Source organism: Odontesthes bonariensis, chromosome 18 (genome assembly GCF_027942865.1).
Source record: "Odontesthes bonariensis isolate fOdoBon6 chromosome 18, fOdoBon6.hap1, whole genome shotgun sequence".
NCBI lineage: Eukaryota > Metazoa > Chordata > Actinopteri > Atheriniformes > Atherinopsidae > Odontesthes > Odontesthes bonariensis.
In genome coordinates, this window is record NC_134523.1 from 31,337,933 (window position 1) to 31,363,285 (window position 25,353).

A 25,353-nucleotide genomic window follows, 5' to 3' on the forward strand; every position below is an offset into this window, starting at 1 on the left:
AGACAAAGACCGGTCACACTCACACCAAGTCAGTCGATCAAAGTTTTGTGTCAGTCACCGTTCAAATCTTCACAGTTTTAAATGATCAATTTCTTTCATTTAGACTTTTAATTTTTCAGGAGATGTTGGTGTCGGCAATATATGAAATACAAAATGTGTTTTCTCTACAAGCCTAGTGATATGGTCTCTGACCAAAGCAACAGATGCTGACGTGTACTTATCAGCTTCCCTATGACCTCTTATAATAATCTCCTGTGGCCAATTCATGAATGAATTAGAATTTTCTTCTCAAAAATGTCTTAATACTGAGGTCTCGGATAACTCCAAAGAGTTCTAAGCAGATATAAAATGATATAAACATATATTTAAAATGTGCCCGTATAGAACTGGATTTTTTCATTTCAGAGTTTTCTTGAAAGTCTTATTGATCCAACCGTCAAACTTTTATGTTCGCAAGTCAATCAATTATCAGTATTCGTCTACTCCTTGACTAGTGAAAATGATTTCCACATATATTTAATGAGTATAATGTGCCCCGTACTCCCGTCAGTATTCCTCCCCCCAATGCATTGAAGGATGGCTGATAGACGCAAGAGACACCATTGGCGATTGCTCAACAACCTGCCCGCTTCTTTAAAGCTTATTCATTAATCCAGTTTGAATTCACCCGATTCATTACCTGCCGGAGCGCAGCGACTAGCCCTTCCAATATTACCACAAAAATACAACAACACAATAGCCAGACCAACTGCTCACAGCTGTCTGCTTTACAACTCACATAAGCTGCTGTTTACCCAATTTTATCTCAATTCAAACATTCGGCACCTCTTGGCCCAAAATTTCCAAAACAATTTCAACAGCCCCCCTGCGCAGAGGTAAACAATGAAATGCTTACCGATGCAGATCCGTCCTTCTCTTGTGTTCTTTTGATTTGGGGAAGCCGGAAAAAGCCTGTCAGCTGTGCTCCACCAACAGAAATCCGCTGGTAGGAAAAAGATCCGACCAGCCGGCTTTTACAGCTGATGTCGGTTGTCGGGGCACAGAGGACACGCTCCGCCGGGATCCAGATGCAAAATATCACGCGAGGTCACCATTATGTTGTGGAGAAAAGGAGTCGAATACGCGTCGGTCAGCCGTCCATTGGGGAGTTTATTGAACAAACCGTCACAGCAAATACAGAATGTTCACAAAATGTCCACCGGGTTCATTTTGCGACCCGACTTTATACTGATTTAAATCATAACATGCATGCGTCATCCGGCCCCAATCTCCCTCGGCGGCGCCGAGCTTTCGCCGTAATCATAAACACGCTCATTCTACCCTTTACCCATATTCATATGAGCCGAACAACAAAGCACACGATGTAATTAGGCCATGTCATGACATTCTTCTCCCACATTAGTAAGCTAGGCTTTGATGTTGCATACAACTTCATTTCACTTTCGAAAGAAATACTGGACTGTGTTTGTAAAAAGAACGGCAACGAAATTGTGACTTTCCAGAGTGAGTTACTCCACACTCGGCAATCAACTACGGACTCATGTGACGTGATGTCACGTGTGAGGTAGCCTCCTGTTGACGGAAGAGCTCTGATTGAGAGCAGGTGCTGGCTTGATTAAATTCATTCTGGACTCTATATCCGACCACATGAAGACCTCGGGACACTTCGGTTTGGCTTTAGGGACCCTCTACTCACTACCACATAAGTGTTATGTTGTTTGGAGCTGTAGAAGAAGTATAAAAATAGCATTTAAAACACAATATAAATTGATGCCCCCATGACTATGTTGTCAGTTGAAATCTCCGTGCAAGCAACACTGTCAGGGTCGGATGACATTTTTTTGCGTCTTTGCTATGGCTAAATCATGGGTAGATTGGGCAATACAGCTGGATGTTGTAAACGACTGAAATTGTCCTTTAAGACCTAAAAGTAAGTTATGATACTTTTGATAAGGGTTAAAAATATTGTTATGCAAACTTAATAACACGGTTCATGGATACTGTTAGTTCAGAGAGCTATCTGTTGAGTTCACACTGACTAGTTGCTCCCCAATATTGTGGATCAGCGTCCTCCAAATCCACTTGGATTCAAAGGGAGGGGTAGGCATTTATGAAGGAAATGCCAATGTTTAGTAAGGGATTGTTCATAGCAGGTTCTATGTTGAGTGTGTGTGAGTGCTTGAAAGTATGTGCCAACTTGCAACTCTATAATAATGTTTCTCCTTTTTATTTACATTCTTTCCTTAACTTGTCATTATTACTATCCCAGATGCATTTAAATAGTGCAATAATTGTGTATGGAGAGGACCAAACAGGACAATAGTCTGATTGCTAATATTTCGAGCTGGAATGTCAGGGGAATGAGGACACCGACTAAATTAACACAAGTATTAAATAGGATAAAAGATCTAAGATCTAAGATTATTTTCATACAGGAATCACATCTGACCACAACAGATATTCAGAGGCTAACCAAAAGATGGCCTGGCCAGGTATTTCATGCTTCCCTCAATAGTCAAGCTAGAGGTGTTGCTATTCTTATACACAAATCGATACCCTTTCAAACAATAAGTCATAAAAGACCCGCAAGGGAGGTACATTATTGTGCAAGTAAGTATCCTGTCACAAAAAATAAACCTTATTAATATATATGGCCCCAATGATGAAAGTCCATCCTTCTTTGAAAAACTATTCCTAATGATGTCTGCTCTGGAAGGCCTATACATTATAGGAGGAGACTTTAACTGTACTCTCGACCCAGTTTTTGATAGATCTACTCAGACTGACAACACCCAGTGTTCGAATTACGGGGGGTACCGTGGGGGTCTGACCCCCCCGATTGAGACTTGATACCTCCCAAATGGGACTAAATTACACTTTTGGGGGGTACTGAAAAAAATGATCTATTATTAAAATCAGGTGTTGAAAATGTCTTGTTACTTAGTATTTTTCAATGTGTACTATGAATAACCAAATAAAATGCGTTTTGGAACACCCCTTCAATGGACTGTTCCACCAGCGGGCGTTTCGCATGTTCGCAGGCAGCTCGCGCATAGTCCAAAACATCGGCAGCACTGAGATGCAGGGTTTTGATGCCCGTTAAAATGATGTTTGAGATGCCAGCGGATTTAAGGTGTCAAGGTGGAGGTTTCCCGTGATTTGTTAAAGGGGCACTAGGTAGCATTTTCACCTAAAATTATAGCCTTCAGGAGTTTAACAAAGGTTAAACAAGTCAATGGTAAGCGAATGAAGCCTGTCTCGCTCCCAACAGGGGTCTGTATGCTGAAAATCCCATATGTAACTTCGGCAGGAGCGACCCGCTTCTGAAGTGTCGTGATGCGTGAGAAGAGTCGTTTGTGTTTACGGCACTTAGCTAGGTACTGTATGCTAGCTGTAGTTGTAGCTATATGTTCGCTTGCGTTGAAGAGCCAACACCAAGCGTTTCATATTCTGCCTTTCACAGACTGAATATGAAACGTTCGATGTTGGCACTTCCCATCTTTGTGAAATTTCTCCAAGCGTGATCTTGTTCATCTTCCATAGTGATCTGCGTTTTAGATCGCAAAGAGACAGGTGATGATGGTGCTCTAATTCCTCCTGAGTTCGAGACGTAGCCTAGCTTCAGAAATACACGTACTGACCTGATTAGAATAAGAATAGCATTTTGATCCGAACAAGAATTGTTATCTACACATGAAAATGGATTCATTTGTTCGGATTATGATTGTAATCGGAATAGTGTAGAGCTAGTCTGCGTTTATTGCGGCGTGTGTTGGTAGTGCCTGCGCGCATCTGTCTAAGATGTAACTTTTGTAAGTGTCTGCTAATACAAAGGAATCACTCCACGAATACACCATGATGAGGGAAGAATCCCATTCAAGATCAGCAACAGTCCATCCATCCATCCATACATCCATTATCTGCCGCTTGTCCGGGGATCGGGTCGCGGGGACAGCAGCCTGAGCAGAGAAACCCAGACGAGCTGTCCCCGGCCACTTCCTCCAGCAACAGGATTATAGCATATTATCTTGAGTTCTCTCTTCAGAAAATCACTGATTATAGTATCTTACGTGGGCAGTCTACACTTTTGAATCAGATGACCTAACTGCACTGACTAAATAACACAACGGCAGCATTCGCCACGATGTTTAGTTAGTGGGTGTGTACAGGTGGGCATTTTTACGACAGTGTAGAATTTCAGTTTGACCAATAGAGATCGCTATACTGCCGCTAAACTACCTTGTATCCCTTTAAATGAAACTAACAAATCAGACTGATATTATTTCAACTTTAAAGCACTGAACTTACAAACACTCAAGACAGGTGACCGCCCTTCCCTTTCTCCCATGAGAAAAAAGTTAGCCTGGGACTACATCAGAGGAATTCCATCGAGTCAACATGCACAAGTAGTCTCAGTTCAAAGACAGAGGCGGACTGCTCTAATCCAGAATACACCAACCAACATACTTGATGTCAGAAAATAAAGTACAAGGCTTATCATGTGTTTAAAGCACAATTGTAATAATATCATTTAACTAAGTTAGAAGAAGGCAAATGGATAGTGTGACTCCACCAAGCAAGAAGCAAGGATAGCTGTGTCTAGCAAGGAGGCAAAAAGGATAGCATGCCCACAAAGAGGTAGGAAAAATGGTATTCCTTACCATATGTCCGCCGTGACAAATATAGGATTAATCATAATTTTGACTGTGTTTGAAGCCATTTCATGTGCAGTATACCATGACTAGCACCACGGGGCTGTCTGATAGCACTTTTCAATCTCAAGAAAAGCGCACACTGTTTACAAGCTATGTTGAATTTGGCAGTTGTAGTCTGATCATTTACAGCTTGATTCTGTATGCGTCATTGGGTTCACTTTGCTGATTGACATTTCTTGATTGCGTCTCATGGGCACTACATAATGTAGGCTAGTTGCTAGTTTGCTAGTGGGCTTTTGGTAAGCCATACAGCTGTTTGAAGTTGGGTCGTTGCTAGGTTTAATATTTATGTATTATTCTACATGTGTTGGTTCTGCTGCTGTGCTTGTTGCTAACTGGAAAGTTAGCAACGTCCTGCTGCAGCAACGTGTGTGAGACAAACTTTGGCTAGGTGGTTGAACTTGACAGTGCTGCGTGCAGATTTGAGCTGAATTCACCTGCGCAGCACGGATTTTACAGGGTTGCCAGATGATTTCCAAACATGCTCAAACCCCGCCTGGAGGCACTAAATCTAAACTAAACCAGTCTAAACTGAATTCTATTTATTTCTATCTATACAGATACAGAAAAATTCGCCCAACGTCATCAATTGATCCGCAAAAAGTCCGACCCCCCCCCCCCCGAAGCCCGGTGAATAATTCGAACACTGACAACACCCATACAAAAACCAGAAAAATACTTCATAATTATATGCAAGACCTTAGACTACATGACATCTGGAGACTTAAAAACCCTAATAAAAGGGAATACTCATGTTATTCAAACTCATATAAAACTCATTCCCGAATCGACTATTTTCTTATATCTATTGAGTTACTGCCTCAGGTTAAAAACTGTTGGTATAATAGCATTGTAATTAGTGATCATGCAGCAGTGTCTATGGAAGTCCAATTGGGTAAAATTGAACACTATACAAAACGATGGAGATTACCAATGTTTTTGTTAAAGGATCCAAACTTTGTCAAATTTGTAGAAAACTCTATAGATATGTATTTCGAATTAAACAAATGTGAAACCACAGCCAGTATTAGATGGGAAGCTTTTAAAGCCTATATACGGGGAGAAATTATAAGCTACACCAGTAACAAAAATCGGCAATACAAACAAGAAACTCAGACATTAGAAAAACAAATTAAAACCATTGAGAGAGAGTACAAACTACAAAACTTGACTATTTTAAGAGCTAAATATGATAAATTGACAACTGAAAAAGTGGCTAAGAGCTTAATGTGGACTAAACAAACATATTATGACCAAGGAGAAAAAGCAAGTAAACTATTAGCCTGGAGAATTAAGAAAACACAGGCTGAAAGGACAATCCATAGCATTAAGACAAAAACAGGTAACTTAACGATTGACCCCTCAGAGATAAATGATAACTTTAGAGAGTTTTACAAGCTTTTATACAAATCAGAATATGATGGAAATGAAGAAGCTCAGAACACTTTTCTTGACCAGTTACAATTCCAGACATTATCAGAGGAGGATAATGACACTCTTAATAATCCACTAACAATAAAGGACCTTTTAGAAGCTATAGGAGAAATGAATAGTGGTAAAACACCTGGACCAGATGGGCTGCCAATAGAATTCTATAAAGAATTTAAAAGTAAACTAGTACAGCCGCTTCTAGAAATGTATAATGAATCATTTGAATTGGGAACGCTTCCAGACTCATTGGGCCTCATGCAAGAAAATTTTCGTATTTTTATTCTAAATTTCTCTTACTTTTTTCGTAAGAAGGTCTCGTACGAACACGGCACGTCAGATTCAACAAGCGCTCTTAAAGCTGCGGTCGGCAACTTTTTTTTAGTCATATTAGCTTGAACTGTCATGGGATTCTGGAAGTAGAATATTAAATAGGCTGTTTAGAAAAAATAACGAAATCTGTAGCTCCCTCTGAAGCCTGTAATCATGCTTGCAAAAACCGAGCGCTCCCGGCTGTTTTTAACCAGTCAAGTTAGGGTGGAGGAATCCTACCTGTCAATCACAGCTTGTGCACACGCTGCTGAGCGTGAGTCTGCCCCAGCTTGTGTGCGCTCACACTGGTGTGAACTCACGTGCACAACCTCGTCCACAGAGGGGGAGGGGTTTGGGGGGCGATTCGGAGCTTGTTAGTGGTTGGGGGAGGGACCTGAAAGTTGTGTCAGTTCGAATTTTCCGACTTTAGACTCGGAATTTTGAAAACCTGCCGACTGCAGCTTTAACTTCGGAAAAAGTGTGTAAACGACCTGCGTAAATGATGAATCACACCCGTGCGTATCTAAGTTCACGTGCACGAGGATAGTAGATTTGCATACTCCACGCCCTAAATAATACCATATAAGGCTGTGCTTCCTCGCTCCTGTGCCAGGAAGTGTTGAGTCATGAGAATGGCATCAAGGCGCAAAAAGAACAACTTTAGCGGCTCTGAGACTGAAGTTCTGCTTTCAGAGATCCAAAAAGGAAAATCTGTCATTTTCAGCAGTGTCAGCAGTGGAATTACGGGACCTGCTAAAGCCAAGAAATGGGAAGTTATTACGAGTGCTATTAATACCATGTCACCGAAAAAAAAAAAAAAAAAAAAAAAAAAAAAAAAAATGGTTTGATATGAAAATGGCTTAAAAAAAACGTCTCGCCATGGGCAGGCAATCGATGACTGCAACTAAAGCCGTGCAATCAGTTGTTGCCTCACCATGATGGCTCTTTGATGGGGTGGTCCATGAGGGGGGGTCTTCTGGCACCACACCTTCTGGTCTGCCTGGGCTGGTTCAGGTGGAGACCCTCGTTCATGGCAATATTGCGCCATGAACGAGGTATCGAGACACCCCCACCCGGCCTTCAGCTCAGTGCGCTCCACCACAGCACGGGGGCTTTGATGTGTATGTGTCTCGTGTTCCAATTATGATTGGCAGTCCAGCCACGGGATGAAAGTCCCTCTTAATTTGTACTTGTTGGACAGCGGTGTATGGGAATCTGATGTACCATGGGTGATAAACTGATGAGAGCTTTGATGACCAAGGGGAGCGCACGGCTCACAGAGGACTGGGACACCCCCGATCTGTCTCCAATCTCCCTCTGAAAGGTTCCAGTGGCCAAAATCCAAGGGTGGTGAGGACCTGGACGTGTGGTGGAATTGGGTTTGATCGGCGTGTTTTTCTCTGGAGTTGTGGCTCTAACAAACATCATGTTAGTAGCAGCACAGTCCTTGGGAATCTTAATCGCGATGTCAGCCATTCGTCTGTCTCCACACGCTCTCTTCCAAGAGCCTGACGCACTAAGGCATCCAAAAGTAGCAAGACAGCCGCTGGTTACGCTTCCCGTTATATACAGATTCAAATTAACCTTCAATTAGTGCACAATTTAAGTCAAACAGAATAATGTCAGCATAATTATGGGGTATAATGTATATTTATTTATGTTTGCTTCAAAGTAATTAAATATACAATCCATTAGTCAAACAAACTTGATTGGAATAACAGCGGACTATTTTAGGAAACTCCTACGACAGGTCTGGATCACTCGTAAATTCTGTTCGTACCTGAAAGAAAACGTAAAATACGAAAAGATTGGTGAATGCGCAAATTCTCTTAAATCACTCGTACGGACGATTTAAGAACAAATCTGTGCGTACGAACGGTTGTTGCATGAGGCCCATTGAGAGTAGCTACTATAACTCTTCTATTAAAACCAAATAAATCCCCAACTGAATGCTCCTCCTACAGGGGTATTAGTCTCATGGGATGTGACACTAAGATATTATGTAAAGCTCTCGCTAGGAGACTAGACACATATATACCTAAATTGATAATTGATGACCAACAAGGTTTTGTTAAAAATGGACAGGGCTATCACAATATCAGACGGGTTTTAAATATATTATATGAGAAACATGATGCGAAAGATACAGCACTGCTGGCTCTGGATGCAATGCAAGCATTTGACAGAATTGAGTGGAATTACCTCCTGAAACTACTTCCAAGAAATGGATTGGGTAACTCATTCCTCCAATGGATTCAATTACTATATACAAATCCTACTGCACAAATTTTAACCAATAACATTTCAAAACCCTTGAGCCTACATCCTTTGTCACCACTACTTTTTACATTAGCAATAGAGCCTTTAGCTATAGCAGTGAGAGCACATGCAGGAATATCAGGAAAAAAATTGGAAAAAGGGACCACCTCATTTCTTTATTTGCGGATGATATAATATTTTTTCTTACTGATCTAAAAAAGAGCATCCCAAATCTGACAAGGTTATTAGAAGACTTTGGTAAATTATCTGGGTACAAAATTAATAACTCTAAATCCGTATTAATGTTTCTTAATGAGGAAGAGAAGGGAAACCCAACAATAGCAACACCATTTGTAACAACTACTGAAGGTTTTAAATACCTGGGGGTTAAAATTACTCCAGACTTCCATAAAATAATCCCATCAAACTATGATCCCCTGGTAGATGAAGTCACTGAATTATTGAACCGATGGTCTAATTTGCCTATATCCATGATGGGACGAATAAATATTATAAAAATGACAATTTTACCTAAATTCCTGTACTATTTCCAGACACTTCCTCTGCCATTACCAGCATCATTTCTTGATCACTTGAATAAGTTGTTCAGTCAGTTTATCTGGAACAATAGGAAAGCAAGACTCCGCCTAAAATTACTATTCCAGCCTTATGAGAGAGGGGGACTGCAGTTTCCCAATCTTAGATGGTATTATATGGCAGCCCAGTTAACGTCAGCTGCACACTACTTTTTTACAACTTCACCCCCAGCTTGGGTAAGCATTGAACAAGAGTCTGTTCCAGAACTGCCCTTGCATAGTTATCTTTACTCTTCAGATGTCAAAACACTTAAAAAACTTACAAAAAATCCCTTCCTGAAAAACACAATTTTAATGTGGCACGCGGCACACAAACATATAGGAGAGTCTCCTGTACTCTCTCAATTTACTCCTATTCAATTCAAATTCAAATTCAAAAATACTTTATTTATCCCAGAGGGAAATTAAATGTTGATGTAGCTCAATTAAATCAAGGAGTTATTATAGATGCTGATGGCTGTGGGCAGGAAAGATTTCCTGTAGCGGACCGTTTTGCATCCAAACTGAAGAAGCCTTTGACTGAAGAGACTCTGTTTTCCGATAACAGTCTCATGGAGAGGATGTTCATGGTTGTCCATATCTGGGGTAATGAACAATTCCCACCTGGTAAAAAAGATGGGGGATTTAAATTATGGAATGCAAAGGGCATCCAGACAGTGAAAGATTTGTATATGGATGGAGTGTTGCTTACCTTTAATCAGTTCTACAAGCTAGAAGAGTGATTGCATTTCATTGGAAGAATATAGAGGCTCCTTCCATGAAACAGTGGATAAAAGAACTTTCAGAGTGCATTGGTCTAGATTAGAAAGACTAACATATATTGCCAAGGGAAAACTGAAAGAGTTTGATCATCTTTGGGAGCCATACATGAGCATTATAGAATCAGGAATGTAATGTATTTATTTATTTATTTATGTTTGTTTATTTACTTATTTATTTTAAGGGAGATCGTTATTACATTGAAATGTAACTGTATTTCAGTTAAGAATTTTGTACTTTGAGTTATTAATGTTAGGATTGTGCAAGTTTAGGTATGTGTGTGCGTGCGTGCGTATGTGTGTGTGAGTGATACTGGTTCTGTGACGTGTTGCAGTCACAGTTCAAGTGTTCTATAAAGTAATAAAATCCAATAAAGATATTTGAAAAAAAAAAAAATTTATTAAATGTATTATTACTATAGGCCTATATAGTATTTTGGTAATGTTTTAAAACCTAACAATCAAAACAACTTTACATAATGTCACCTGACAATAAAAAGTTAACGGACTTTAGTGAAATGATCATGTTAATTACCTCACGTTAGCCTCCGTTACCAAGCTTTAAGCTAGGTGCCTAAATCCATTACATTTTTAACATCAACGTCGACATTTCATGCAAACCAAATGTAAAAGTAACGATATCTAAGAGTATACTTCTGATAGATAATGCTTAAAAATGTAAAAAATGTTTAAAATGTTATTATTTTATTAACTTACCAGTAATTGTTCTTGACGAGTAATTGAGGTTAACGGAGCTAAGTCTCTTCTTTGGAACTCTGGCGTCTCCGTGACCCACGTGACTTCCGCATTCCTTTCTTTCAATGGTGAGTGTCGCCACTCTCTTTTTACACCACTCTGGTTTAACCCAAGCAGACCCCTGAGAAGCGACGTTTAACCCAAGCAGACCCCTGAGAAGCGACGTTTAACCCAAGCAGACCGCTGAGAAGCGACGTTTAACCCAAGCAGACCGCTGAGAAGCGAAGTTTAACCCAAGCAGACCGCTGAGAAGCGACGTTTAACCCAAGCAGACCGCTGAGAAGCGACGTTTAACCCAAGCAGACCGCTGAGAAGCGACGTTTAACCCAAGCAGACCGCTGAGAAGCGACGTTTAACCCAAGCAGACCGCTGAGAAGCGACGTTTAACCCAAGCAGACCCCTGAGAAACGACGTTTAACCCAAGCAGACCCCTGAGAAACGACGTTTAACCCAAGCAGACCCCTGAGAAACGACGTTTAACCCAAGCAGACCGCTGAGAAGCGACGTTTAACCCAAGCGGATCCCTGAGGAGCGACGTTTAACCCAAGCAGACCCTGGCTGCGATGGCCAGGTCAAACCCCATGTCCATTCACAATGAGCATGTTAAAATGCACAGCAATATTCTAATGTTAATCCAATGAAAACCTCATTCTGAATGAGGAAACAAACTGCCCTGAGAGCAGCCTGTTCTGATCATCTTAACCTGTGAGTAATAATTAGGAAGGTATGAAGGGTGTTTTCATCTTATTCACATTCTGTAGAAGTGTATACACCTCAGTGCTGCTTTATGACTTTATATCTACATCTTTATGGCTCTAAACTCCGGCAGAGTCGGGCTGCAGGGGCTTTGGATAGCGCAGACTAGGGCTGTAGCGGTACACTAATCTCACGATACGATACACGATATTCAGCCAACGATACGATATACTTACATCATTTTCTGGGGGAGAAAAAAGAGACGGTGTGATTTGACATGAATCGTCGCTAATTGGACCTGTGGTCCGACCTTTGAAGCGGAAGGACAACACAGCCAGACAAACAGAAACAAACGAACATGTCACAAACGTGAGAGCTGTGCACTTTATACGACATTTTTATCAACTAATTTACTGGCAGCTTATTCCACAGAGAGGGGCCTGATAACTGAAGGCTCTGACTCCCATTCTACTTTTAGAAACTCTGGGAACCTCAAGTAAACCTGCAGTCTGAGAGCAAAGTGCTCTGTTAGGAAAATATCTTATAATGAGATCTTTAAGATATGATGGAGCTCGGCCATTAAGAGCTTTATATGTGAGGAGAAGAATCTTAAATTCTATTCTGAATTTAACAGGGAGCCAATGAAGAGAAGCTAAAACTGGAGAAATATGATCTCTCCTGTTAGTTCTCATCAAAACTCTGGCTGCAGCATTTTGGATCAACTGAAGGCTTTTCAGAGAATATGTGGGACAGCCCAATAATAAAGAATTACAGTAGTCCAATCTTGAAGTAACAAATGCATGGAGCAGTTTTTCTGCATCACTCTGAGACAAGATGTTCCTGATTTTAACAATATTACGAAGGTGAAAGAAGGCAGTCCTAGAAACCTGTTTTATATGCGAGTCAAATGATAAATTCTGGTCAAAAATAACTCCAAGGTTCCTCACTGTAGAACTAGAAGCCAAGGAAATACCATCTAGAGTAACTATATAGCTAGACAATTTCTCCCTGAAGCGCTCAGGTCCAAAGATAACGACTTCAGTTTTGTCTGAATTTAGAAGCAGACAGTTCTGAGTCATCCAGGTCTTTATGTCTTTAAGACATGCTTGTAGTCTGACCAACCTATTGGGTTCATCTGGTTTTATAGATAAGTACAGCTGAGTATCATCAGCATAGCAATGGAAATTTATGCCATGCTGTCTAATAATGTTACCTAATGGAAGCATGTATAAAGTGAAAAGAATCGGTCCAAGCACAGAACCCTGAGGAACTCCATGACTTACTCTGGTGTGTGAGGAAGATTCTTCATTTACAAGAACAAACTGAAATCTATCAGATAAATATGATTTAAACCAGCCTAATGCAGTTCCTTTAATCCCAATAACATGTTCAAGTCTGTGTAATAAGATACTGTGATCGACCGTATCAAATGCAGCACTGAGATCCAACAGGACAAGCACAGACACAAGTCCGCTATCAGAGGCTAAGAGGAGATCATTGGTAACTTTCAGCAGTGCAGTTTCTGTGCTATGATGCACTCTGAATCCTGACTGAAACTCTTCAAACAGATTATTTCTGTGTAAGTGATCACAAAGCTGAGCTGCAACTATTTTTTCAAGAACTTTAGACATAAAAGGGAGATTGGATATAGGTCTATAATGAGCTAACACTTCTGAGTCAAGAGTAGGTTTTTTAAGTAAAGGTTTAATTGCAGCAACCTTAAAAGTCTGAGGTACATATCCTGTCAACAAAGACAGATTGATCAAATCCAATATGGAAGTGTCAATTAATGGGAAAACCTCCTTGAACAGTCTGGTTGGGATTGGGTCTAAAACACAAGTTGATGGTTTAGAAGAGACTATTGCTGTTGTTAGCTCAGAGAGATCAACTGGACAGAAGCCGTCTAAATACAAATCAGGTTCTAAAGATACTTCTAAAGCTTCTGTACTTGATGATACATCACTGATAATAGTGGGAAGGACTCCATCAATCTTCTCTCTGATAGAAACAATTTTATTAATAAAGAAGCTCATGAAATCATCACTGCTGAGAGTTAAAGGAATAACTGGCTCAGCAGAGCTCGGACTCTTTGTCAGACTGGCTACAGTGCTGAAGAGAAACCTGGGATTGTTCTTATTCTCTTCTATCAATGATGAATAATAAGCAGTTCTAGCTTTACGAAGAGCTTTCTTATACGTTATTAAAATATCTTTCCAGACTAATTGAGACTCTTCTAAATTAGAGGAATGCCACTGTCTTTCCAGCTTTCTTGCATTCTGCTTTAAAGCACGCAGCTGTGAATTATACCAAGGAGCCAACCTCTTCTGACTGATTACCTTCCTTTTCAGAGGGGCAACATTGTCCAGTGCTGTACGCATTGAAACATAGTGCTGTCAACAAGAGAGTCAAGTGCTGCTGGAGTAAAGTTTAGGTAGTCGTCCTCTGTCATATCTGCACATGGCAGTGAAGAAAAGGATGATGGAATTAATTCTTTAAATCTGGTTACAGCATCCTCTGATAGACACCTTCTAAATGTAAATTTCTTCTCAGAAACTGTATAGTCAAGTAATGTAAACTCAAAGGTTATCAGAAAATGGTCAGATAAGACAGGGTTATGAGGGAACACTGTTAACTGTTCACTCTCAATGCCATAAGTCAGCACAAGATCAAGGGTGTGATTAAGGCAGTGAGTCGGTCTGTGAACACTCTGAGAAAATCCAATAGAGTCCAATATAGAATTAAAGTTCATATTCAGGCTGTCATTTTCAACATCTACCGGTACATCAATATTAAAGTCACCCACTACAATGACGTTATCTGTACTCAGCACTAACTGGGATAAAAACTCTGCGAATTTAGACAGAAACTCAGAATAAGGGCCAGGTGGACGATTAGGGGTGTAACGGTATGAAAATTTAACCTCACGGTTATAGTGACCAAAATGATCACGGTTTTCGGTATTATCGCGGTATTTTTAAAAGTGTGTTCAATCTGTTCAGAAAGCACTGATAGGCCTACACAAGCTGAAAAAAGTGCAACAGTGTTTATTATATTGCAAAATCTTATCAAAAACATCCACAATTAACATTAAAAGAACAAGAGTGCAGCATGTAAACAGCTTATATTCATTATATTATGATCATTATTATTAGCATGACGGAAAGTTTTAAGGAGAGACTTTCGCACCAAGTCCGCAATTTCCCATGTGATCACACTCTTCCAATGCATAGCGATAAGCATGCATGTCAGACCAGCTGGCGTCGGATCGCGGGGTTATAGGAATTGATGCAGAAATACGTTTGTTGACCTGAGCACGCAATACCGGCTTTTGAACTATTTCCGAATCTGATATTACTGTGGTCTGCCCCGAGTGGAGTCCTCCGCTATCATGCGTTTTGGCCGCGTATTGCCGCGGCAAGTCTGCACAGTTTCCGACTGCGAATGTTGTTGTGTTTATTTTAAAACGAAATACAGTGTTACAGAGCGAAATACAGGCTAACGGGGTGAAATACAATCTTACAGGGCAAAACACAGGTGAATTTGGGCGATTTTGAATTATTTTTCCGTCTGAAAGTTACAAACTGTAGCCTACAATTTTATGATAAACGCAACTCAAATGTTGACCCGTCTAGCTCTGAGGCTAACGTTAAAGATGTGTCCCGATTAGCTCCACACTAACACCACTGAACGAACATGTGCCGTAGGCATCTGTTTAGATTATTGACACATTATTAAAAAGTTAGACAGACGGATCATTGCATTCTGCTTCAACCCTATGTCCCCACACCATGCATTTATTTATGCATTTGAGCTAAAACGTTAACATTAACTTACCTTGCATTGACTATACAGTTGTGGGTGATGATCACGGAGATGAGCAAGGAGATTTGACGTATTGCCACCTTTAGCGGAAACTTTTTTCCTCCATGTTCTGCAGACAGGATAACCATCTTCTATAAACTGTCCCCCGGCATTCTTATAAAAACCAAAATATGCCCATACTTCGGATTTAGTCCTCTTGAGCCCGATTCGCACGGGATAAATATTACCTATGGATCACTGGTAATTCGCAACTACCCCCGCACCTCTGTATTTTTTTGTGGACAAGCAAAAGTCTGTAATTTACTCAAATCACAGACATCATGAGCGGATATTCCGTAATGCACTTCATACAAGACATGCAGCTCAAAGTGCTTAACAGTTACATTAACAACAATGTTAAAGTTGGAAGCCTATCACAGAATTTTGAACATGCTGGAGGTAAATACCAAATTACGGTAGAAACTGCTGTCAGCTAATGCCAGCTGATCCTAACAGCTGTGAGCAGCTGTCAGCTCGACACAGTTGTCGCTACCCAAAAATACAAGGTAGTACAACCAAACAGTATTTGAAGCATGTATATTATCACATTTTCAATGAAGTGGGCGGTTATTAGCACCCTTACGATATCTATGTTCATTGGGGATAGTGGCATATTTCCTTACCGCATGCTGCCACACAAGCCATCCAGTTGCGTATTCGTGCTTTCTTGTTCTTCTTGAGGTGGTTTTTAGGCCTACCCTGGTTCAATATAGGCCTGTGCAGGACAGGCCTACTTGCCCCTGAAATGCTGTTCATCAAACTCTCGGCAATACTGTCCATTGTTTACTCCAGGACAACACAAGAGATGTGCGATTGTATTCACAAATACACACGTGTGCAGTCACACGGGACTTAAATTACCACAGGACGTCTGTGTTTCGCCGAAACACAGTAGGTAATTCGCGGCGGAATTATTACCCCACAAATCACGGACATGGCGCATTCGCACAGGACTAAGAACTCAGACATTCTCTGCAATTATTCCGAATTACCGGGGGTCCATAGGTAATACAAGTCCCGTGCGAATCGGGCTTTGGAGGGTTGATAAATGTCCTGACTCTGAGTGCTGTCATCTACACCTTCGGCCATGATTCCAACTTCAAGAAATGCACGTTGTAGGCTGCACAGTGAGCATGCGCGACAAATTAAGAACTCGGATGAGGCTGGGAAGGATTAAACTCACGGTTTTCATGCCGTGTTATTAACCGTGATATTAATGATATTTGAAATGAACGCGGTAATGGTTATCGTCAACACTTTTTATCGTGGTTTACCGTCATACCGGTAACCATTACATCCCTATGGACGATACACAACAACAAACACAAGAGGTTTCTGTGATTTCCACTTTGCGTGGGAAAAACTGAGAATCAGAGATTCAAAAAAGCTCAAACTAATCTTGGGTCTGGGACTGATTAGTAACCCTGATCTGAAGATAGCTGCCACTCCTCCTCTGCCTGTGGTTCCAGGAACGTGAACATTTAAACAGTCAGAGGGAGTTGATTCATTAATGCTAACATGATGCTAACATTCAATTCAATTTCAATTAATTTTTATTTATATAGCGCCAAATACAACAAATGTCATCTCAAGGCACTTAGTAAGTCAAATTCAAGCCAATTGGAATTCAATTAATTAATAATAATCATAATTCATAAAATAATCCAATTCGTTCATATAGAGCCAATTCAAAAACAATTTCCTAGCTAAGAAAACCAACAGATTGCACTGAAAACTTTTTGTTTTTCGGTCCAATCTCCCGGCTTGAGCGTGCCTGAGGCGACTGTGGAGAGAAACGACTCCCTTTGAACAGGAAGAAACCTCTGGCAGAACCAGACTCAGGAAGGGTGGCCATCCGCCTCGACCAGCTGGGGTTTGAGAAGACAGAAAGAGGGGGAGGGCCGCGGCGGCACTGTAACACCATTCAAAGGATATCTGTTGGAACAGGGAAACACGAGTTAATGACCACAATAATATCACATATACATAAAGTGAGGAAAGGTGAGGCCCCCCAGCAGTCTAGGCCTATAGCAGCTTAACTATGGGATGTTTCAGGATTACCTGAGCCATCCCTATTCAAGGTAAACACAAGAAACTTGTGCTAACGAAAAAATAAATAAATAAATAAAGGACCAGACTCATTGAGTAATTCCCTATACTCCCTATTTAGATCTGCTCCTCACACCACAACAACCATCTTTTTACAGCCACAAGCTACCTCAGCCTCTCACCAACTGCACACCAGTCACAGCGGGCTGGGGATGCAAACCCTGGTTCGGGTAGGGGGTAATGAAAGTATAGAGGGTGCCAGAGGTGGAGGCAGGACAAGACACACTAGCAGATACACTATCAGATTCAACAGACCTAACTATAAGCTTTATAAAAAAGGAAAGTTTTAAGCCTGGTCTTAAAAGTGGAAAGGGTGTCTGCTTCCCGGACATTTACTGGCAGCTTATTCCACAATAGAGGGGCCTGATAACTGAAGGCTCTGCCTCCCATTCTACTTTTAGAAACTCTGGGAACCTCAAGTAAACCTGCAGTTTGGGAACGAAGTGCTCTGTTAGGAAAATATCTTACAATGAGATCTTTAAGATATGATGGAGCCCGGTCATTAAGAGCTTTATATGTAAGGAGAAGAATCTTAAATTCTATTCTGAATTTAACAGGGAGCCAATGAAGAGAAGATAAAACTGGAGAAATATGATCTCTGCTGTTAGTTCTCATCAGAACTCTGGCTGCAGCATTTTGGATCAGCTGAAGGCTTTTCAGAGAATATGTGGGACAGCCCAATAATAAAGAATTACAGTAGTCCAATCTTGAAGTAACAAATGCATGGGCTAGTTTTTCTGCATCACTCTGAGACAAGATGTTCCTGATTTTAACAATATTACGAAGGTGAAAGAAGGCAGTCCTAGAAACCTGTTTTATATGCGAGTCAAATGATAAGTTCTGGTCAAAAATAACTCCAAGGTTCCTCACTGTAGAACTAGAAGCCAAGGAAATAGCATCTAGAGTAACTATATAGCTAGACAATTTCTCCCTGAAATGCTCAGGTCCAAAGATAACGACTTCAGTTTTGTCTGAATTTAGAAGCAGACAGTTCTGAGTCATCCAGGTCTTTATGTCCTTAAGACATGCTTGTAGTCTGACCAACCTATTGGGTTCATCTGGTTTAATAGATAAGTACAGCTGAGTATCATCAGCATAGCAATGGAAATTTATGCCATGCTGTCTAATAATGTTACCTAATGGAAGCATGTATAAAGTGAAAAGAATCGGTCCAAGCACAGAACCCTGGGGAACTCCATGACTTACTCTGGTGTGTGAGGAAGATTCTTCATTTACAAGAACAAACTGAAATCTATCAGATAAATATGACTTAAACCAGCCTAATGCAGTTCCTTTAATCCCAATAACATGTTCAAGTCTCTGTAATAAGATACTGTGATCGACCGTATCAAATGCAGCACTGAGATCCAACAGGACAAGCACAGACACAAGTCCGCTATCAGAGGCTAAGAGGAGATCATTGGTAACTTTCAGCAGTGCAGTTTCTGTGCTATGATGCACTCTGAATCCTGACTGAAACTCTTCAAACAGATTATTTCTGTGTAAGTGATCACAAAGCTGAGCTGCAACTATTTTTTTCAAGAACTTTAGACATAAAAGGGAGATTGGATATAGGTCTATAATGAGCCAACACTTCTGAATCAAGAGTAGGTTTTTTAAGTAAAGGTTTAATTACAGCAACCTTAAAAGTCTGAGGTACATATCCTGTCAACAAAGACAGATTGATCAAATCCACAACATGATCCTCCTGCTGCAGCCAGGTTTCTGTAAGACCAAATATATCAATATGATGATCACACATCAACTCATTCATTAACAGAGACTTCGAAAGTAGAGATCTGATATTCAGCAAACCACATTTAATAGTTTGATGTTTTTGTTCAGTTAAAGTTTTTGTTTAAATTTTTTTTTTGCACAAGAGGATTTGCTCCTTTTGTGTTAATTGATTGGGGGGGTAGCAGCAGGTGGGAAGCTGCAGAGAAGTGTGTAAGACTACAACTCTGCATCCTGCTCTGAGCCCTGGGTTGTCATGTTTTAGGGTGGCAAATAAATTCGTCCATATTTCTAGAAATGAGAGCAGCTCCTTCCAAAGTGGGATGGATGCCGTCTCTCCTCATCAGACCAGGTTTTCTCCAGAAAGATTGCCAATTATCTATGTAGCCCACGTTGTTTGCTGGACACCATCTAGACAACCAGCGATTGTAGGACGACATGCGGCTAAACATGTCATCACTGGTCAGTGATGACATGGGTCCAGAGAAAACTATATACATTGCAGTATCGATAAAGTTGCTCAGCCCTAGTGCAGACATCACAATGGTTGCATCCAAAATGTGAGCCTGTCTTAATGGGCACTAACGGTGCGCTATAACATGAGGAATATGGAAAGGATTGTCCGATGTGCAACTTTTGGGGACAGTATAATCAGAATATTGTCTCATTTTAAAAAGTTCAGAGTGGAAACATTGCTGTGCACGGAAACGTAGCCAGTGAGACCCCTGTGAGGATCCACCCATAGATTCTCACAGAAACACAAAAGCAGCCAACGGAAACGCAAGAAAAGAACAAAGTGCAGGTTGGGAAATGAAAGCAGATGTGCTGGGTCTGTGCTGTGTCGGTGCTGTGTCGGTGCTGTGTCGGTGCTGTGTCGGTGCTGTGTCTGTGCGGGGTCTGTGCTGGGTCTGGGTCTGTGCTGGACATGCACAATTAAGACAAAACTATTCAGAATATGTCATCCTAAATGTTGCTGTTGGTGCTTTCAGGTTGTGGACTGGCAGTGGATGTGTGGGCCTCGCCGGCTGAGCAGTGCTGCTTGGGCCCTGGCTCCCCCTAACAGCCTGAGATATCAGAGTGTGAAGCAGCCGCTGCTGTCCCATCCCCTGCATCATGCCAGCCAGTCTCAGAAACAAGGTTGCTACGAGGAGGACTGGGAGGAGTCTCTCAGTGTATATGTGTTGGTGCCACAGGGCGAGTCAAATGACCTGCACACCCTGCTGGAGCTCGTCAAAACAGGAGAGCTGCCTAATCTGGGGACCCGGAAGCCCTCTGAGTTCTCCTTTCCACTGACCACCGTGGACGGCAGCAGGGAAGATGACATCAATATTGAGATGCTCCAGAGAAGCCGAGCTAATGATGTAAAGAGGGAGCATGGCTGCTTCAGAAGCCTGTTTGAAACAGAAGGATGTCCTGCACCATACATGTATGGCTCTCACTTTTACTGTTTTCACTGTCCGGGCACATACCCAGTGCATGGCAGCACACTGAAATCCCACCGGGAGAGTGGACTTAACAGGAGACCTGTGGAACTGCGTCTGCTGCCATCCGTCTCTCTGTGCAGCCATACAGGCGGTGCAGAGGTGGAGCACTGTGAAGGAGACAGTGAAGGAGAACGCAAACTGGCTCTGATGTACGAAAGACTGAGGATAGAGGTAAGAGTGCGCCTAGTGTCTGAGTAAGGGCAGCAGACTGGATTAAGGAAACGCCTTGTAACGGGTCACATAAGGGTTAAATCCAAGCCTATTCCAAAAAAAATGGGATGCTGTATAAAAAGTAAAAACAGAATGACATGATTTACTTATCTCATAAACCAATATTTCTTTCACAACAGGACATATAAACTTATCACATGTTGAAAGTGAGACATTTTACTATTTCATGAAAATCATCAGCTCATCTTGAATCTGATGACAGCAACACAAACTTCTGGCAGAACCAGGAAGGGTGGCCATCCGCCTCCACCAGCTGGGGTTTAAGATGACAGGAAAGAGGGGACAACAAACACTGTAACACCATTCAAAGAAAAGAGGGGACAACAAACACTGTAACACCATTCAAAGGATACCTATTGGAACAGGCAAACTAGGGCTGGGCGATAAAACCATAGCTGTCTAGGAATAACTTTTCCTCGATAGAGATATGACACATGGTTGGTATACTTTTCGATAGATTACATTCGTCCATCTTTTGACAGACAATACGAATAGCCAATGACAACGAGAGTTGCGCCGCGCTGAACCAATCACGTGGCTGGAATAGAGCCGAGCCAGCAGCTGGTCGTGGCGTGTTTGTGCTGCTGCAGCCGTATAAAAACAGAAACTGAGTGCTCCCTCTGAAGAAACGACGGAAGACACAGCCCAAGGCGTAAGGGATGACATTGTTGATGACGTCGATAAGAAGGGCCCGAAAAGTTCGGTGGTTGGAGGTTATTTTGGTTTTTTTGAAAGTCCGACACGAAACAGAGTAGTGTGCTCTGCAAATTATGTGAGCAAATGTTCCGACAAAGACGGGGAATAAAGGCCTCAGTATGCTTCTCCGTTACTATCCGTCAATCCGTCTCCGTAGTTACGGAGAGGCTTTAAACCTTTCAAAGTTCTCCGTTGGGCTGTCGGAAACGCAAGGCAGTTGACCTCCCGATCAGTAGGCAGCGCTACGTTAGACGACCCAATTTGCGAAGTCTATGGTGAAAGTGGTTGATTGTTTGTTCACCTTCCGGCTCCGTTCCACTCCTCACAGTCAACGATGGCGACCCAGAGAGAAAGACTGTTGTTGGAGTTGGAGCTTGTTGAAATTGAAATGCAAATAATTCTGACCAAATGTTGACCGGCACACAGTAAACTCTTTCAAAAGTGGCGGTGTTGTTGTTCTGAGAGGAAGGCGCTAAACCAGAAAAAGGGATTCCGGAAATGATGTTGTTAGCCGACCAATCACAACCCTTGCGGTCTCCAGAGTCTCCGTCTCCTCGACGGATAGATAGGAATGTTGGCCGACGCACGCAAGCGACGGAGAGCGTCTCCGGGAGGGTCTCCGACGACGGAGAGGGTCTCCGTAGACGACCATAAATCAGCCTTAACACTACCTTATTTTCCAGAGAAAAAGTCGCACTTTTTTCATAGTTTGGCTGCTCCTGCGACTTATATATTAAAATATATATAATTGAACATGTTTTTAAATGTTAATTCATACTGACTGACATGAACCAAGGAGTAAACATAGCAATCTACAGCCACGAGAAGACACTCTAGGCTTGTGACATCTATATGCTAACAAAGAAAGCTAATCACGGGCTGAAAGCAAGATGGCCAGAGCTGGAGGGACGAGTCCACAGGTGGGTTCTGGAACAACGCACTGCCGGGAGAGGCTCGTCAACGGTGCAGTTAGGTCTCCACGACCTGGTACCTGCCAAGGAGATGAATAGAAATGACACTGCGGGTGGGCCTTCTTGGTGTTACCGCTTCATGCAACGCATCCTCCTCTCTATAGCCCCTTTCACACTGCGACCCGCTACCTTAGCGGGTCCAAATTGCACCTTCGACCCGCGTCGAGCAATGTGAACGCTTGGCGTGTTAGTGACCTGTGTCGCCTGAAGCCAAGTTCAGGGGGCGTTGCCTAGTGGCAGAGCGTCACACGAAACACAGAAAATGCTGGGCGTGTACAATGATGTAGGCACAAGCCATGCGTCGGAGGTAGGGTTAAATACACCTTGAGGACTCGTTTTTGCAATTGTATATGCAGTTCATGGAGATGTTATTTTACGGGGTGTGGATGGTTACAACGTGGGATGCCGCCGAAGAACATATGCGGAGAATACAAGAGCACTATAGTCCCCGAAATGTGGCGGTAAATAACGTCCTCTGCTCGGAGGTTGAGGAGCTCGCGGACCTCCTTGTCTCCCCAGTTGGCCATATTAAAAAATGTCTCGAACTTGATGTAGGGTAAAACAGTAAGTAGAGTAAAACTTGTCCTCACCTGTCGCTGTTGTTCTGAATCAGCTGTCCATTCTGTCTTTTAAACTCCTCACGTCACGCCACGCCCACGTCCGACCCGCGTCGATTGCGTTCACATCAAACTCGGCTCGGCAAAAAGACTAGGGTCCGACGCGGGTCGAAAGGCGAGTTGACGCGGCAGCCCGGGTCGGCAGTGTGAACGCAACAGCGGACACGCTAAATTCGCGGATTAAACGCGGGTTATCCGGCAATGTGAAAGGGGCTTATCAGAACACGGACACCAGTGTGTCAGAAACTGCCGGCAGACTTCCAGGCCAAGGTCGACAGTTTCCATGAGTTAATTGAAAAGCAGTTAACTTTATATCCGTTTTATATCAGTCACCGGATCTTATTTTCAACATGGACGAGGTCTGTTCTTGCACTTGGATTTTGTGAAATAAATTTCTAAATAAGTGCGACTTATAAATGTTTTTTTCCTCTTCATGATGCATTTTTTGACTGATACGACTAATATTCTGGAGTGACTTATAATCCAGAAAATACGGTAATCTTTTTCATCACCTGGAGCAGCGCCACGTGTTTAAGCACGGAGAATGCAAACTTTTTTTGATTAGTTGACCGGTCAGATATAGGATTTTAAATTAAAATACCTGTTCTGTATTTATCTGAAACAGTTGTATAGTGTTACATGTCATGTTCAACTTTGACAGAAAATAAATATTGAATTAAATATTACTTTCTAATATCTTCAAATCTCAATTAAAGGGGAACTCCAGGGCATTTGAAGCGCGTTTCCATTGCTAGAGGTTGTCAAATACTGACAGTAGGACACAGAGGTGCAAATCTGCGCTCCCTGTGTGGAGATCGCGCTGTTCGCACAGCGTGTCATGCGAGGCTAATACGTGGTGGCTAAGGGGCAACTGCTAACCCTTCCACGTAAAACAACAACTTGCACACAGCAGAAACGTCACACCACTTTATAAACCATCCGACAATAAAGTCACAAGCCTTACCATCAAAACCATATGCATGGTTCTCACATTACTGGCATGGGGACGTTACAAAACAACTTTATAAACAGCATGTAACTCACCGGCTGGTTGTACGCTCGCGCATGTGAAAGCCCAAAAGAGTCGATGGACGATAATCCCATATACAAAACAATTATATTCTCTAGAAAAACTGCGTTCAAGTATTTAAAACATTACAACAATACATGCCCAGTAATATTGTTGTAATGTTTTAAATACTTGAACGCAGTTTTTCATGCATATGGTTTTGATGGTAAGGCTTGTGACTTTATTGTCGGATGGTTTATAAAGTGGTGTGACGTTTCTGCTGTGTGCAAGTTGTTGTTTTACGTGGAAGGGTTAGCAGTTGCCCCTTAGCCACCACGTATTAGCCTCGCATGACACGCTGTGCGAACAGCGCGATCTCCACACAGGGAGCGCAGATTTGCACCTCTCTGTGTCCTACTATCAGTATTTGACAACCTCTAGCAATGGAAACGCGCTTCAAATGCCCCGGAGTTCCCCTTTAAGAGTAACAGGGAACATTTAAAATTCACAAAATAGTTATTTGTTTTATATCATGATATATATCGATATCGACTGATATAAAAAATAAATATTGTGACATGACTTTTTCCCATATCACCCAGCCCTAAGGGAAATAATTTTTTATATATATATATTTTATTATGGTTCCACAGAGAGGGGCCTGATAACTGAAGGCTCTGCCTCCCAAACTGACAGCTGGTTCCACAGAGAGGGGCCTGATAACTGAAGGCTCTGCCTCCCAAACTGGCAGCTGGTTCCACAGAGAGGGGCCTGATAACTGAAGGCTCTGCCTCCCAAACTGGCAACTGGTTCCACAGAGAGGGGCCTGATAACTGAAGGCTCTGCCTCCCAAACTGGCAGCTGGTTCCACAGAGAGGGGCCTGATAACTGAAGGCTCTGCCTCCCAAACTGGCAGCTGGTTCCACAGAGAGGGGCCTGATAACTGAAGGCTCTGCCTCCCAAACTGGCAGCTGGTTCCACAGAGAGGGGCCTGATAACTGAAGGCTCTGCCTCCCAAACTGGCACCTGGTTCCACAGAGAGGGGCCTGATAACTGAAGGCTCTGCCTCCCAAACTGGCAGCTGGTTCCACAGAGAGGGGCCTGATAACTGAAGGCTCTGC

At 42.1% G+C, this 25,353-nt stretch overlaps 1 protein-coding gene across 2 annotated transcripts in view; it reads left to right on the forward strand.

Moving 5' to 3' along the window:
- c18h6orf136 (chromosome 18 C6orf136 homolog) overlaps window positions 1–25,353 on the forward strand; it is a 51,333-nt gene that overhangs the window by 18,375 nt on the left and 7,605 nt on the right. For both annotated transcript variants that reach the window (XM_075450502.1, XM_075450503.1), the window contains exon 3: window positions 20,214–20,879. In XM_075450502.1, coding sequence (XP_075306617.1) covers window positions 20,214–20,879 — 666 coding nt within the window. The remainder of the gene's footprint in view (window positions 1–20,213; window positions 20,880–25,353) is intronic.